The sequence below is a fragment of the Hypanus sabinus genome, chromosome 3, assembly GCF_030144855.1.
Source record: "Hypanus sabinus isolate sHypSab1 chromosome 3, sHypSab1.hap1, whole genome shotgun sequence".
Classification (NCBI taxonomy): domain Eukaryota; kingdom Metazoa; phylum Chordata; class Chondrichthyes; order Myliobatiformes; family Dasyatidae; genus Hypanus; species Hypanus sabinus.
Window position 1 is genome coordinate 24,855,015 of NC_082708.1, and position 15,115 is coordinate 24,870,129.

Consider the following 15,115-nt stretch of genomic DNA (forward strand, 5'->3'; position numbering starts at 1 on the left):
TTCAATATGTTAGTTTGTTTACAGTGGTGCTCTTGACAGAAATAACATTTTAGATGCTTGTCATAATAACCAAAAACAATAGAAGGAAAGTCCTTAACGTATTGGAATTTATAATTAACTCAGTAGTGGGTAAAGATTCTGTATTTTTTTTTACTTTAAAAGCAAATTAATCAATACTGGAAGGAGGATGGGGTGAGGGGAAAATTGCAGGGATGTGAGTCAAGTGTGGGAAAATGAAACAAATGGAGTTGCTCTTCAAAGTGTATATTTGATAAGTGAATAGCAATCTGTGCTACATTATTAATATATACAAGGAAAAAAAATTGTTTCCATTTTGTTGTAGGTAAGGGTTGCAGACCATTATAATGGCTGTCCCTTTTTAGTAGCAAGAAGAGAACTAGGTATTTGATAACCACTCAGTCCATTTTTTCCATTCATCTCTCATTGATTTTAGGTCTGAGCTACTACATTGCCCTCTCCAACTTCCTTATTATAGTTTCCAGATGGAGTACTTATTTCCAAGTTGGAGTAGTTCTCATAAAATGGTGTAATTGATAAGACTTTTATTTACTGTCTTTAATATCAGTTTGTCACTTGAATATCATTAACTTACATGTTATATGTAAGGAAAGGGTTAGTGCCAAATAGTTCCAGTAATATAGTGTTTGGATGTTTGTTAATACAATGGTAAATGTCAAGATCCATTATTTAAAAGGCATTAAAGAAATGAAATAAAGACAACACACACAAAATGCTGATGGAACACAGCAGGCCAGGCAGCATCTATAAGGAGAAGCACTGTCGACGTTTCAGGCCGAGACCCTTTGTCAGGACTAACTGAAAGGAAAGATACTAAGAGATTTGAAACTAGAGGGGAGAGGGGGAAATGCGAAATGATAGAAGACCAGAGGGGGTGGGATGAAGAGCTGGAAAGGTGATTGGCGAAAGTGATACAGAACTGGAGAAGGGAAAGGATCATGGGACGGGAGGCCTCAGGAGAAAGAAAGGGGGAGGGGCGAGCACCTGAGGGAGATGGAGAACTGGCAGAGTGATGGGCAGAGAGAGAGGAAAAAAAAACAAGCAACTAAATATTGTCAGGGATGGGGTAAGAAGGGGAGGAGGGGCATTAACGGAAGTTAGAGAAGTCAGTGTTCATGCCATCAGGTTGGAGGCTACCCAGCCGGTATATAAGGTTTTTTTCCTCCAACCTGAGTGTGGCTTCATCTTGACAGTAGAGGAGGCCATGGATAGACATATCAGAATGGGAATGGGACGTGGAATTAAAATGTGTGGCCACTGGGAGATCCTGCTTTCTCTGGCTGACAAAGCGTAGGTGTTCAGCGAAACGGTCTCCCAGTCTGCGTCAGGTCTCACCAATATATAAAAGGCCACACCAGGAGCACCGGATGCAGTATATCACACCAGCCAACTCTCAGGTGAAGTGTCGCATCACCTGGAAGGACTGTCTGGGGCCCTGAATGGTGGTGAGGGAGGAAGTGTAAGGGCAGGTGTAGCACTTGTTCTGCTTACAAGGATACATGCCAGGAGGAATATCGGTGGGAAGGGATGGGGGGGGGGGGACGAGTGGACAAGGGAGTCGCGTAGGGAGCGATCCCTGCGGAAAGCAGTAAGTGGGGGAGGAAAAGATGTGCTTGGTAGTGGGATCCCGTTGGAGGTGGTGGAAGTTACGGAGATTTATACTTTGGACCTGGAGGCTGGTGGGGTGGTAGGTGAGGACAAGGGGAACCCTATCCCAAGTGGGGTGGCGGGCAGATGGGGTGAGGGCAGCTATGCGGGAAATGGGAGAGATGCATTTGAGAGCAGAGTTGATGGTGGAAGAAGGGAAGCCCCTTTGTTTAAAAAAGTAAGACATCTCCTTCGTCCTGGAATGAAAAGCCTCATCCTGAGAGCAGATGCGGCAGAGACGGAGGAATTGTGAGAAGGGGATAGCATTTTTGCAAGAGACAGGGTGGGAAGAGGAATAGTCCAGGTAGCTATGAGAGTCTGTAGGCCTATGGTAGATATCAGTAGATAAGCCGTTTCCAGAGATGGAGACAGAAAGATCAAGAAAGGGGAAGGAGGTGTCGAAAATGGACCAGGTAAATTTGAGGGCAGGGTGAAAGTTGGAGGCAAAGTTAATGAAGTCAACGAGCCCAGCATGTTTGCAGGAGGCAGTGCCAATGCAGTTGGCGATGTAGCAAAGGAAAAGAGGGGGACGGATACCTGTATAGACTTGGAACATGGACTTTTCAACGAAGCCAACAAAAAGGCAGGCGTAACTGGGACCCATGTGGGTGCCCATGGCTACACCCTTAGTTTGGAGGAAGTGGGAGGAGCCAAGGGAGAAATTATTGAGAGTAAAAACTAATTCCGCTAGACAGAGGAGAGTGGTGGTAGAGGGGAATTGGTTAGGTCTGGAATCCAAAAAGAAGCAAAGAGATTTGAGACCATCCTGGAGGTATATCGGGACTAGACGTCCATGGTGAAAATAAGGCAGTGGGGGCCAGGGAACTTAAAATCATCGAAAAAATTCAAAACGTGACAAGTGTCACAAACATAGGTTGGAAGAGATTGAACAAGGGGGGATAAAACTGTCAAGGTATGCAGAAATGAGTTTGGTGGGGCAGGAGCAAACTGAGACAACTCTGCTCTCAAACGCATCTCTCCCATTTCCTGCACAGCTGCCCTCACCCCTTCCACCTGCCACCCCACTCGGGATAGGGTTCCCCTTGTCCTCACCCACCACCCCACCAGCCTCCAGGTTCAATGTATAATTCTCCATAACTTCCGCCACCTCCAATGGGATCCCACTACCAAGCACATTTCCCCTCTCCCCATTTACTGCTTTCTGCAGGGATTGCTCCCTACGCGACTCCCTTGTCCACTCGTCCCCCCCCCCCCATCCCTTCCCACCGATCTCCCTCCTGGCACGTATCCTTATACGCAGAACAAGTGCTACACCTGCCCTTACATTTCCTCCCTCACCAGGCGACACTTCACCTGTGAGTCAGCTGCTGTGGTATACTGCGTTCGGTGCTCCCGGTGTGGCCTTTTATATATTGGTGAGAGAGACCTGACGTAGATTGGGAGACCGTTTCGCTGAACACTTACGCTCAGTCCGCCAGAGAAAGCAGGATCTCCCAGTGGCCACACATTTTACTTCCACGTCCCATTCTGATATGTCTATCCATGGCCTCTCCTACTGTCAAGATGAAACTATACTCAGGTTGGAGGAACAACACCTTATATACCGGCTGGATAGCCTCCATCCTGATGGCATGAACATTGACTTCTCTAACTTCTGTTAATGCCCCTCCTCCCCTTCTTACTCCATCCCTGACATATTTAGTTGTTTTTTTTCTCTCTCTCTGTCCATCACTCTGTTCTCCATCTCCCTCTGGTGCTCCCCCCTCCCCTTTTCTCCTGAGGCCTCCCGTCCCATGATCCTTTCCCCTCTCCAGCTCTGTATCACTTTCGCCAATCACCTTTCCAGCTCTTAGCTTCATCCCACACCCTCCAGTCTTCTCCTATCATTTCGCATTTCCCCCTCCCCCTGACTACTTTCAAATCTCTTAGTATCTTTCCTTTCAGTTAGTCCTGACGAAGGGTCTCGGCCCATAACGTCAACAGTGCTTCTTCCTATAGATGCTGCCTGGCCTGCTGTATTCCACCGACATTTTGTGTGTGTTTGAATTTCCAACATCTGCAGATTTCTTCGTGTTTGCAAATGAAATAAAGCATTGTTTGTTTCCAAGTAGTATATTAAATTCAGTACTAATTAGGGAATATTTTAATTCCTTTGCAGGGAATTTTGGGAAATAGTCCATGCATTTTCAGATGAGCAAAAACGACTCTTCCTGCAGTTTACAACAGGCACGGATCGAGCACCAGTTGGTGGCCTTGGAAAACTTAAGATGATCATAGCTAAGAACGGACCAGATTCTGAGAGGTAATAAGTCTCTTTTAACATTAGTTAAGTGTAATGTATGTATGTATTTAAAAGCAAATATTCTAGCGTGAGACAGCTGTGAATCACTGTTGTATTGACAGTTAATGTATCAATACTTTCCATTCATCGGTTATTGTAACAAGACATTTCTACAGCACTGCCTTTAAATCACTCAGCATACTTGCTGCTAAAATGGAGACAAAGCTTGACTAAATGGTGGTAAAAAGTTTTGATGCTTGTAATTGTAAAATTTTGAAATCTGCTCTGCTCGTCTCAGCTGTGAAGCTATCAAAACACCATTATTCCTATCCCTTTTATTAAAACTTGTTTAAAAACCATTGATTTGGTTCTATTTCTGTTTCTTGCAGAAACTTCAATGATCTGACAATTCTTTAGTGGCTAAGATCTAGTTTTCTGTAGATTCTTCAGAATTTTACTTTGTTTCCTTCAATCTCTCAGTCAGTTTTATTCAGCCTTGATTGGTTGAGAACTCCGTATCTCATAGACCTGCATCTTAATCTATCCAGTTAATGTACACTTGTCTCAGTACTGGCCTATATTGGTATCTCCAGCTCTGTCCACTGCTGTGGCAGAGATCATCTCCTACATGTACTTTGGCTCATCATCTGTGTTAGAACACCCAACAATGAACTCAATTTTCTAACTGCTGTGTGATTTGAATTTGGGGTAAGAATGAACAAGTGTTTGCAGAATGTTCCGATTCACAATTTACAATTATATGTTAAATATAGATGTCCTTTCACTAGTAAATTTTGACTTCCGCAGCGGGCTTGTACTTAATTTTCATGGCATGTTGATCATAAAGTCAGTGGTTTATTGACATTTACACAATTTCAAGTATGCACGTGTGAATGGTTTACTTGCCCCTCTATCAGGGACACATTGCATCAGATACACAACATTCTCAAGGAAAACATAGGTGATACATGAAACCTCTTTTCCACCATCTTGATTGGATGACATTACATTCCTAAGCATAAACATCACAACCCCTTATCTTTAGCTAAGCCCAAACATGCTGAAAGCAGAACAGACTGCTCTTACAAAACTGCTAAAATGAAATACCTATAGCATACAGTAAAAAATTTAACCAGAGCATAAGTTCGTCATACAAAATTATCATAGTGTTGCTATACTGAAGGATGTAATTTAAGGTTGTGCAAATTGGTGACTTGTGGTCACAATTGTCTACCACAGGTTGGAAGCATAAAATGGAACCATAAAGTAGTGTCTTTGCATATTAATACTTCACCATATTGGTGCTGAATATATGGCAGAATCAGCTAGTAAATTGAATTTGCTGATAACTACCTCAAATTTGTTTTATTCCTCAAATTAACTGCAAAACAATAAAAAGCTCAAATACAAGATTGTGAAAATTAGTTTTTCTTTTTACTGAACTTGATCACTTTTTTTTCCAGATTACCGACATCTCACACGTGTTTTAATGTCCTCCTACTTCCTGAGTATTGCAGCAAGGAAAAGCTCAGTGAGAGACTACTAAAGGCCATTACCTATGCCAAAGGGTTTGGCATGCTGTAAAAGATGAATGTAAAGCGTGTGATAAAAAGTAAAATTATGGGTGTCAGTGTTCCTGTGTTTTTTTTAAAAAAAGGCCATAAAATAGTAACAATAGTCACCAGTGACTGCTTCCCCTCCTGGGGATGCAGGGCTTGAACAACACATTTCACTCGGGACACTGGGATGGAACAGCAGATTTCAGCTACTTCTACAAACTTTTTGTTAGTGTGACTTTCCATATCATTTGCTTGTATGTATAGTAAACTTTTTCTGAATATTTATTTTTAAATTCCTGTGGGGAGGAATGGGGAAATTAATCATGTTTGTTCCATTACTGAATTGGCCATTATGAATTTAAACAAGCAAGCAAATTATCTCAAATAACGTTCCTTGGATTATTATCAATCTAATTTTTTAAACTATATTTTTACTTCTGAGGCATTCAGTTCTAGGAGCATTCTCTTCCTCTAACCCCACTGTTGCTTTGATCCTTAAGATTTGGAGTGGTTTGGTGCAAGTGCTGCTGTTCTAGTCCCAGAGAAAATTTTTACTTAGCTTTACATCTAATAAAGATGAAAAAAAAACCTGGAATGTTAACTGCATTCTTAAGACCCTGCTTTAATTACAGCATAAAAATTCTTGGAAGATTTTAGAAAAGAAACAAATAAATCTTCACTGCTCATTCTTGCAAGTCTGGAAATAAATTTCTGTTTAACTTTTCAACTCTTGCTGAATGTTGGAATGCTGGTTCACTGGATTTACTGACTTTTTAATTCCATTGTTTGACGTTTTTGGAAACTCCCATACAATGGCATAACAGTATTGAGTTTATTGGGGGTGGGGGGGTGGATAGAAATGGATAAGTGTGCAAAAGTGCCCTTGCAAGAATTGGAGCCAAAGTTTCCTCTTTTGTTTTTCCAACAAATTCAAAATATACTGTGCTTTCTTTATTTCAAATAAAAATCTTACTGTTCCTTCATTTTATCTGCTGTACCTAAGCAATATATTCAGCAAGAACAACATTGTGCTTAATCCTATAGGTCTTTCATCATTTCTAATTGCATATAAAGTAATGTGATATGCAGAAGGTAGTGATAAGAAGGTATCAGCACTATTCAAACACTTTTTACTCATTGACAAATGGACAAAAGGATGTTAACATGAATGATACTAAATAAAATGGAATACAACAATTTCTTTGTTTACTGGCATGATAGGTACTCAAACTGAATGGTGCTCAGAATGTTTTATTGTGAGATTGACTAGATAAAACATGAGTCTACATATAGCTTGACTTAATCTCTTTTTTAAAGCATCACTACCTTGTAGCTTTAATTTAGGCAGCTTTACCAGTTTTCTGCCAATTTGGACAGATAGCTTCAATCTGGCTTTACCAAATGTTATAATGTAATATTAAGTAGCAGTGGGCATTAAGAAATTTCCCAGAATTAAAGGTTAACGATTCTTTAGAATATATTTTATCAAAACTTGAACAAATAATGCAATCTTACGGTTTGTACGAACATTCTGTTTGAAGCTTCTGGTATTTTTAGCTGCTAAAACATCTAGTCTGTTTGGCTTTTGGCCCCTGAGCTGGTATGCCAATACAATTCATATATTAAAGAAAAGTATGTTTGAAGTTCTTGTTGAGAGCTTATAAAAATGTTAAGTCAAGACAATTGCAAAAATCAGGTTTGAAAGGAAAGGTTACAAGATCAATGGAAACTACCTTTGTTTTTATTGTTTCAGTCATTATGTAATTCAGCTGGGTATTTAAATATAAAAAATTATGTGTAAGTGAATGTCTGTTAATTTTCCTTCCAAATTATTTATGTTGTAGTTTAATTCAGCTAAGTGAAAGTTCTTTTAGTCTGACTGAATTCATTTCTGTTACTTGTATTTAATTTAAGTTAGAATTAACATAAATTATTTGAGTCGGGGAGCATTCTGAAAAATGCCCTGGAAAGATATATTCAGTTATAAGCAATGATCCTCTGAAGTTCAACATCTAAGCTAAAATCATTCTGGGCTCTACACAAATGAAGGTGGCTATCTTGAGCAATCCTCATCAGCCATTAACAGTTGTGATTGTTTTGAGTACCCCAGCCAGCATAAGTGACTCTTGGAACTGGCGAGTTCCACTCAGTAGTAACTTTTTAAGTACTTTTGTACATCTGCATGTTAATGCAGATATGCAGTCAGCCATTCACGTGGCAGCAACTGAGTGCATTAAAAGCATGTAGATGTGGTCAAGAGGTTCAGACCAAATGTCAGAATGGGGTAAAAAAAAATGTGCTGAAATGACTGAAACCTTTTACATCTTTTAAATTCTTTTAAATCTTCATTCATTAAAGTTTAGCTTAATTAGTTGCATGTACGTTGAAACAATTCCTTCTTTGGTGGCTGGTAAGCTGATGGAGAAAATCCCGAGAAGTAGGATTTATGAACGTTTGGAAAGGCATAATATGATTAGTAAAGTCAGCATGGCTTTGTCAAAGGTAGGTTGTGCTTTACGAGCCTGATTGAATTTTTTGAGGATGTGACGAAACACATTGATGAAGGTAGAGACGTAGATGTAGTCAGCAAAGCGCTTGATAAGGTACCCCATGCAAGGCTTATTGAGAAAGTAATGAGGCATGGGATCCAAGGGGACATTGCTTTGTGGATCCAGAACTGGCTTGCCCACAGAAGGCAAAGGGTGGTTGTAGATGGGTCATATTCTGCATAGATGTTGATCACCAGTGGTGTGCCTCTGGGATCTATTCTGGGACCCCTACTCTTCATGGTTTTTATAAATGATCTGGATGAGGAATTGGAGGGATCAGGTATTAAATTTGCTGATGATACAAAGGCTGATGGTGGTGGATAGTGTGGAGGGCTGTTTGAGGTTACAGCGGAACATTGATCGGATGCAAAACTGGGCTGAGAAGTGGCAGATGGAGTCCAACCCAGTTAAGTGTGAAGGGGTTATTTGTCAAATATGATGGCAGGATACAGCATTAATGGTAAGACTCTTGGCAGTGCGGTGGGTCAAAGGGATCTTGGGATACGAGTGCATAGGATTCTCAAAGCTGCTATGCAGCTATGGCTCTGGTTAACAAAGCACGTGGTGATTGGCCTTCATCAACCATGGGATTGAGTTTAAGAGCCAAAAGCTAATGTTGCAGCTATATAGGACCTTAGTCAGACCCCACTTGGAGTGCTGTGCTCAATTTTGGTCGTCTCACTACAGGAAGAATGTGGAAACTATAGTAAAGGGTGCAGGGGAGATTTACAAGGATGTTGCCTGGATTGGGGAGCATGTGTTATGAGAATAGGTTAAGTGAACTCAGCCTTTTCTCCTTGGAGCGACGGAGGATGAGAGATGACCTGACAGATGTGTACAAGATGAGAGGCTTTCATTGTGTGGATAGTCAGAGGCTTTTTCCCAGGGCTGAAATGGCTAGCACAAGAGGCATAGTTTTAAGGTGCTTGGAAGTAGGTACAGAGGAGATGTCAAGGGTAGGTTTTTTTATGTAGAGAGTGGTGAGTGCGTGGAATGGGCTGCCAGTGTCAGTGGTAGAGTTGGAAACGATGAGGTCTTCTAAGAGACACCTGGATAGGTACATGGAGCTTAGAAAAATGGAGGGTTATGGGAAAGCCTAGGTAGTTCTAAGGTAAGGACATGTTTGGCACAGCTTCGTGGACTGAAGGGCCTGTATTGTTCTGTACATGTTCTATGTTTCTAAACAGTAAATTACATGGTTTAACTATCAAGCACTTAGTTTCCTGATGAGTTGTGTTAACAAGGGACATTGTGGAAGGACAGATGTAGGGGTTGAATGAGATCTGGGATCAGCCATGATGAAATGGCAGAGTGGCCTCTAGACTGAATGGCCTAATTCTGGTCCAATGTCTTACGTACTGTGGAATGATCGTTGGTTCCAGACAAGGTGGTTTGAATATCCCATAAATTGCTGATTTTCACACAAGTCTCTAGAGCTTACAGAGGATGGTGCGAGGAAATAAAAGCAATCCGTGATCAGCAGTTCTGTTTGTGAAAATGCCTTGTTAATGAGAGAGGTCAGAGGAGAATGGCCAGATTGGTTCAAGTTGACAGGAAGGTGACAGTAATTCAAATAACCAAGCATTACAACAGTCATGTGCACAAGAGCATCTCTGAATGCACATCACATTGACCTTGAAATGGAAGAGATATAGCAGCAGAATACCACACTCTTCTGTACCTAATAAAGTGGCTACTGAGTGTAGTATCTCATAATGCTCTTCCGAAACTGGTGCCCTCCAGCTGAAGCTGTTCCAAGCAGCATGAAAAATGGTAGCTGTTGCTGCTATTAAAAAAAAATTTGGCTTCACATGAAAGTCGGATTTTCCTGGTTGTTATTATTTAAGGAAGGATGTGCTTGCATTGGAGGGAGTTCATTTAGTATTTAGTACTTAGTTGACTTCTAGGTGAGGAAAGTGAAATGGTTCAGCCCCACACTAGTGGAGTTCAGAAGAATGAAAGCTGAATTTATTGAAATTATACAGTATTCCAAAGGAATTTAATAGAGAAAATGTAGGGGGATGTTCTCCCATGGGGGAAGTCCAGAAACAAGAAGGGGTTGTTTGTTTAAAATGATTTTTTTTTTCAGGTTTGTGAATCTGGAATAGTATACCTCTAAGTGCTGGGAACTGCATCATTTAATATCGTGGCCAAGATTTTTGCTCTCTCTACAAATTGAGGTTATTGGAAACAATCAGAAAAATAAAACTCAGCCCATGATCAAACTGGTCTTGATTTTATTCAATGATGGAACTAGTTTAAGGCACCATATAATCTATCCTTCTCCCATATTCTATATTGTTAATTTTAATGTATATTATACAATTGTGGCTGAAATCCTCTTTGAAGTGCAGTGGGTGCTGTAAATTCAAAAATATGCTCCTGGTGTGAGACTTTCTATGTAAATGTTTAAACTATTAGGGGTTCCCAACCTAGAGTCTACAGACCTTTTGCTAATGCTATTAGTCTGTGTCATAGAAAAGGTTGGAATGCTGTGTACCAAAGAAGGCAATCCAACTGTTGCCCAATTGGAAATAATCCACAAACGGAGATTCACATAATGAAGATCAGCTCTGTGGAGTCAAATCAGGTGACCTTGACCTGCGTAGGAAATTGAGGCACAACCTTCACAAAGCACCAGAAGTGCCAAGAGACAAGACCAGACCAAGGCAGGAGTCCCACGCTGGCTGTTGATTTGGCTGGACCTGCATGCTGTAGCAGGGCACAAAATAAAGTCAGACAGTATCACATCCCTTCCTGATGAGCTCAATACCATTAGACACAAAAGCAAAATTAGACCACTTAGCCCATCATGTCTGCTCTGCTATTCCATCACGACTGATCTATTATCCCTCAACCTCATTCTCTGGCCTTCTCCCAGAGCACCTTTGATGCTCTGATCTACCAAGAACCAATCAACCTCTACTTTAAATATACTTGATGACTCTGCCTATACAGGTAAATGTGGCAATGAATTTCACATACTTACCATTCTCTGGCTAAGTAAATACTATCATCTCTGTTCTAAATGGATGTATCTCTACTCTGAGCCTGTGCTGTCTGTTCTTTAACTCACCCACTATAGAAAACATACACTATTTAGGCCTTTCAATATTTGATAAGTTTTGGTGAGATCCCCCTTCTTCTTCTAAACTGAGTACCGGTCTAGAGCCATCAAACATTCTTCATGTATTAATTCTTTAATTTCTGAACTAATTGTTGGAAACCTCATTTAGACCCTCTCCAATGCCAGCACATCTTTTAGATAAGGGGCTCAAAACTGCTCACAATGCTGCTAGGGCAATCTGACCAATGCTTTATAAAGGCTTAGCATCACCTCTTGCTCTTGATATTCTAGTTCACTTCTAGTGAATCATGCACAAGGACCACCAAATCCCTTGGCACTACTAATTTTTGAATTTTCTCCCCAGTTTAGCAAATAGGTAAGCATATGAAAAGGAAAATGCTTTAAATATTTTCATGATAGAGATAACCACTTTATATGATTTTCTCTTAAAATGGAGTGTAAGGATATTTTGGTGTAGTTTAAAATACCACTACTGAAGAATACTTTGGGGATGGTTTCAAACGGCCGTTCTTTATTTAGCCGGCTATCTTAAGGATAAATTTTATTCACCGTCTGGGCGTGACCTTCAACAAAAAAGCTTTCAATGTGGCATGAAGTTTTGTTCAAATAGACTTCCAATGCTTTCCAGAAGGGAGTTTTTGGAAGAGGCAATTTGCATGGTGGGTAATATTTGTAATGATTTTCATGCCATTTCTTTGTCAATGGCCTTTTCTGCTAATCTGATAGTTCGCTGTGAGAGGGCGCTCTGAATGATGGCAGTATAGAATTGCATCACTATGTTCTGAGCAAGATGGAATTTTACCAACTGCTGCAAGTAATACATCCTCTGTTGTGGCTTTTTGTTCAAAGAAGATGATATGGTTCTCCCACATGATACTCTGAAATAATGATGTCCAGGAATCTGAATGTTGAAACGGTGCTAATTGTAAAGTTGTTGATGAATTGGTGAAGAGGTGATGCATTTCTCCTGAAGTTGATATACATCTCCACAGTCTTAGGGGCATTCAGCTCCAAGTTGTGGTTGCAGCAGAACATGAGCTAATCTAAATATGAACCAGAAAGATAGAACATAAAAAAGTAAAACACAGGAACAGACCTTTTGGCCCGTAATGTTGTGCCAAACCAGCCAAAAAGTAAATCAAAAACACCCAAAAATTCATCCCTCCTACCTACACAAAGTCCATAATCCTTCCATCCTCCACACATTTATGTGCCTATCTAAAAGTATCCTCTGATGTACTTGCTTCTATCACCTTATCAGCCAGTGCATTCCAGGCATCCACCACTGTCTGAATAAAAAACTTAACCCTGACATCCCCCTTGAGCCTAACTCCTCAGACCTTCAATACATGCCCTCTGGTATTATACATTTCAACCCTGGGAAACATGCTCTCTGTCTATTCCATCTATGCTTTTCTTAATCTTAAAAAAACTCTGTCAGACATCCCCCAAGTCTTTACAGCTCCAAAGAGAAACAACCCAAATCTGTCCAATCTTTCATGATAGCAGATGCCCTCTAAACCAGGCAGCATCCTGGTAAACTCCTTTTACACCCTCTCCAAAATGTGAACATCCTTCCTATAGTGAGGCGACCAGAACTGTATGCAATACCCCAGATCTGGCCTAACCACATTTTTATGAAGTTGCAATATAACCACTTGACTTTTAAACTCAGTGCCTCAACTAGTAAAAGCAAGCATTCAGTAAGCCTTCTTAGCCATCCTATTGACCTATGTAGCCACTTTCAGGAAGCAATGAGCTTGGATCCCACTCAGCAACTCCTTTAAGGATTTTGCCCTTAATGGTGTACTGTCTCCTTGCATTTGCCCTACCAAGCTGCAACACCTCACATTTATCTTGAGTTTAACTCCAGCTGCCATTTCTCTGCCCATCTCTGTAACTGATCTATATCAGGCTGTATTTTTTGCCAGTCTTTTACACCATCCACAACTCCACCAATCTTGGTACCATTCGCAAACTTACGAACACACCCATGTACATTTTTATCCAGAACATCTATATACTTCACAAACAACAGAGGTCCTGGCACAAATCCCTGTGGAACATCACTTACTACAGACCTCCGGCTTGAATAAGGCCCTTCAACCACTATCCTCTGTCTTCTATGTGCTAACCAGTTCAAAATCCAAACACCCAATTTGCCATGGACCCCATGAAGCTTAACCTTCTGGATTAGCCTCCCATGAGGGACTTTGTCAAATGCCTTGCTAAAATCCATGTAGACAACATCTTCTACCTTCATCAATCTCTCTCGTCACCTTGTCAAAAAACTCAATCCAGTTGGTAAGACATGATCTGCCACAGACCTAAGCCATGGTGGCTCTCCCTAATAAGGCCATGGGTTTCCAAATGCTCATATATTCTATCACTAAGAATCTTCTCCAGCAATTTCCTTACAACTGACATGAGACTCATTGGTCTATAATTCACAGGATTTTCCCTTGTTCCCATCTTCAATAGAGGTACAACAATAACCATTCACAGTCCTCCAGAACCTTGCCTGTGCCTAGAAAAGACACAAAGATACTGGTCAAGGCCCCAGAATCTTGTCTCTTGCCTCCTTCAATAACCTGGAGTATCCAAGATTTTTGATTTGAATTATCACCACAGTGCTTCTAGTTCTTTTGTTGGGTGTAAAGGATGAAATAATTCAAACAGACTCAGTTAAAATATTCACTGAAACCTGAACCACTATGGCAACTGGTTTCCTTCAGTTTAATATTAGATGGAATTGAGTAGCTTATTTTACTTAAATAACGGTAATCAGTTCTGCAATATGAATATAACTGGATACATAATATGTGGAATAAGAAATAGACTAAAAGTTACTTTTTTAAAAAAAACAGCTGTATATTAGGACTGTTGTGGAAGAAAGCAAATCCCATATCCAATAATCATTTCTCTTGCAGTAGCCAAAGAGGGAGGCTGAAGAAGATTTTAGACACAAGGTTTAAATAATACGGAGATTTTGACCACCTCAGGAGATAAGGCCAAAATACATCAGCCATGATCATATTAAATGGTGAGGCGGGATTGATACGCTAGGTGGTCTCCTATTTTCGAGGGATTGGTTGGGTTGAATAAAGAGTGCTTTTGCTGTTCCATCCTGGTGTTTTGGGGGATTCCGCTAAAATCTCAGTAAAACTCAGCTCCACTCCTTTATGAAGTAGCTTGGTTCCAAAGGAACTCGCCATCTTTTGGATGTCAAGTACATAAGTGACCCACAAGTAAACCAAAGTATGTTAAACCGAAGTTTTCAACAATCATGCAGAGAGCACATATGTGTGACCCTAAAATCAACTTCTATAAAGATATTTCAGAGTTTCTAAACTGAGCTAGTTGAAGGAAACTGTGGTCCTTTCAAAGCATCAGTTACATTGGAGATGCAGGAGATCGCAAATGCTGAAATCAGACACGAAAAAACTGCTGGAGAAACTCAGCAGGTCAAGCAGCATTTGTGAGGGATGGGGTGGAGGAATTGTTGATATTTCAGATCAAGGTTTGTGTTGATTGTAATTGGGGAGAGAATTTACAGTCTACCATGAGATCAAGCAAAGATTTGAAGACAGAGGTCAATGGAGTTTTTTCCTCTGAGAATTGGCAATGTGCACACTGACTTCACAGGGAAAGTTGTGATGGGCTTGCTCTGAGAGCCAGCTTAGGTGGACTTGATAGGCTAAAATAATTTCCTGTTATCTTTCAATAACAATAATAAGGAAATCTTTGTATATGGGAGTTCGAAGGATTCAAATGATTCAGGATTCAAAGTACATTTATTATCAAAATATGTGTGCAGTTTACAACTCTGAGATTCATCTTCCCCTCAGATAGTCACAAAACAAAGAAAAACCATGGAATCTGTTCAAAGAGAAAAAAAATCCCCCTGTCCCCCCACACACGCACTAAGAAGACAAATCACACAAACGGCAACAAAAAAAAAATGAGTGAAAATGCATATCAAAAGGCATTT

The 15,115-nt window shown here is 40.5% G+C and overlaps 1 protein-coding gene across 1 annotated transcript in view; it reads left to right on the forward strand.

The window, feature by feature from the left end:
- The window catches only part of ube3a (ubiquitin protein ligase E3A), a 51,429-nt gene extending 44,954 nt beyond the window's left edge, over nt 1-6,475 (forward strand). Inside the window, exons 10-11 of the mRNA XM_059963856.1 lie at nt 3,806-3,949; nt 5,392-6,475. Coding sequence (XP_059819839.1) covers nt 3,806-3,949; nt 5,392-5,512 — 265 coding nt within the window. The 3' untranslated portion in view covers nt 5,513-6,475. The remainder of the gene's footprint in view (nt 1-3,805; nt 3,950-5,391) is intronic.
- The last annotated feature ends 8,640 nt before the right edge of the window (nt 6,476-15,115 follow it).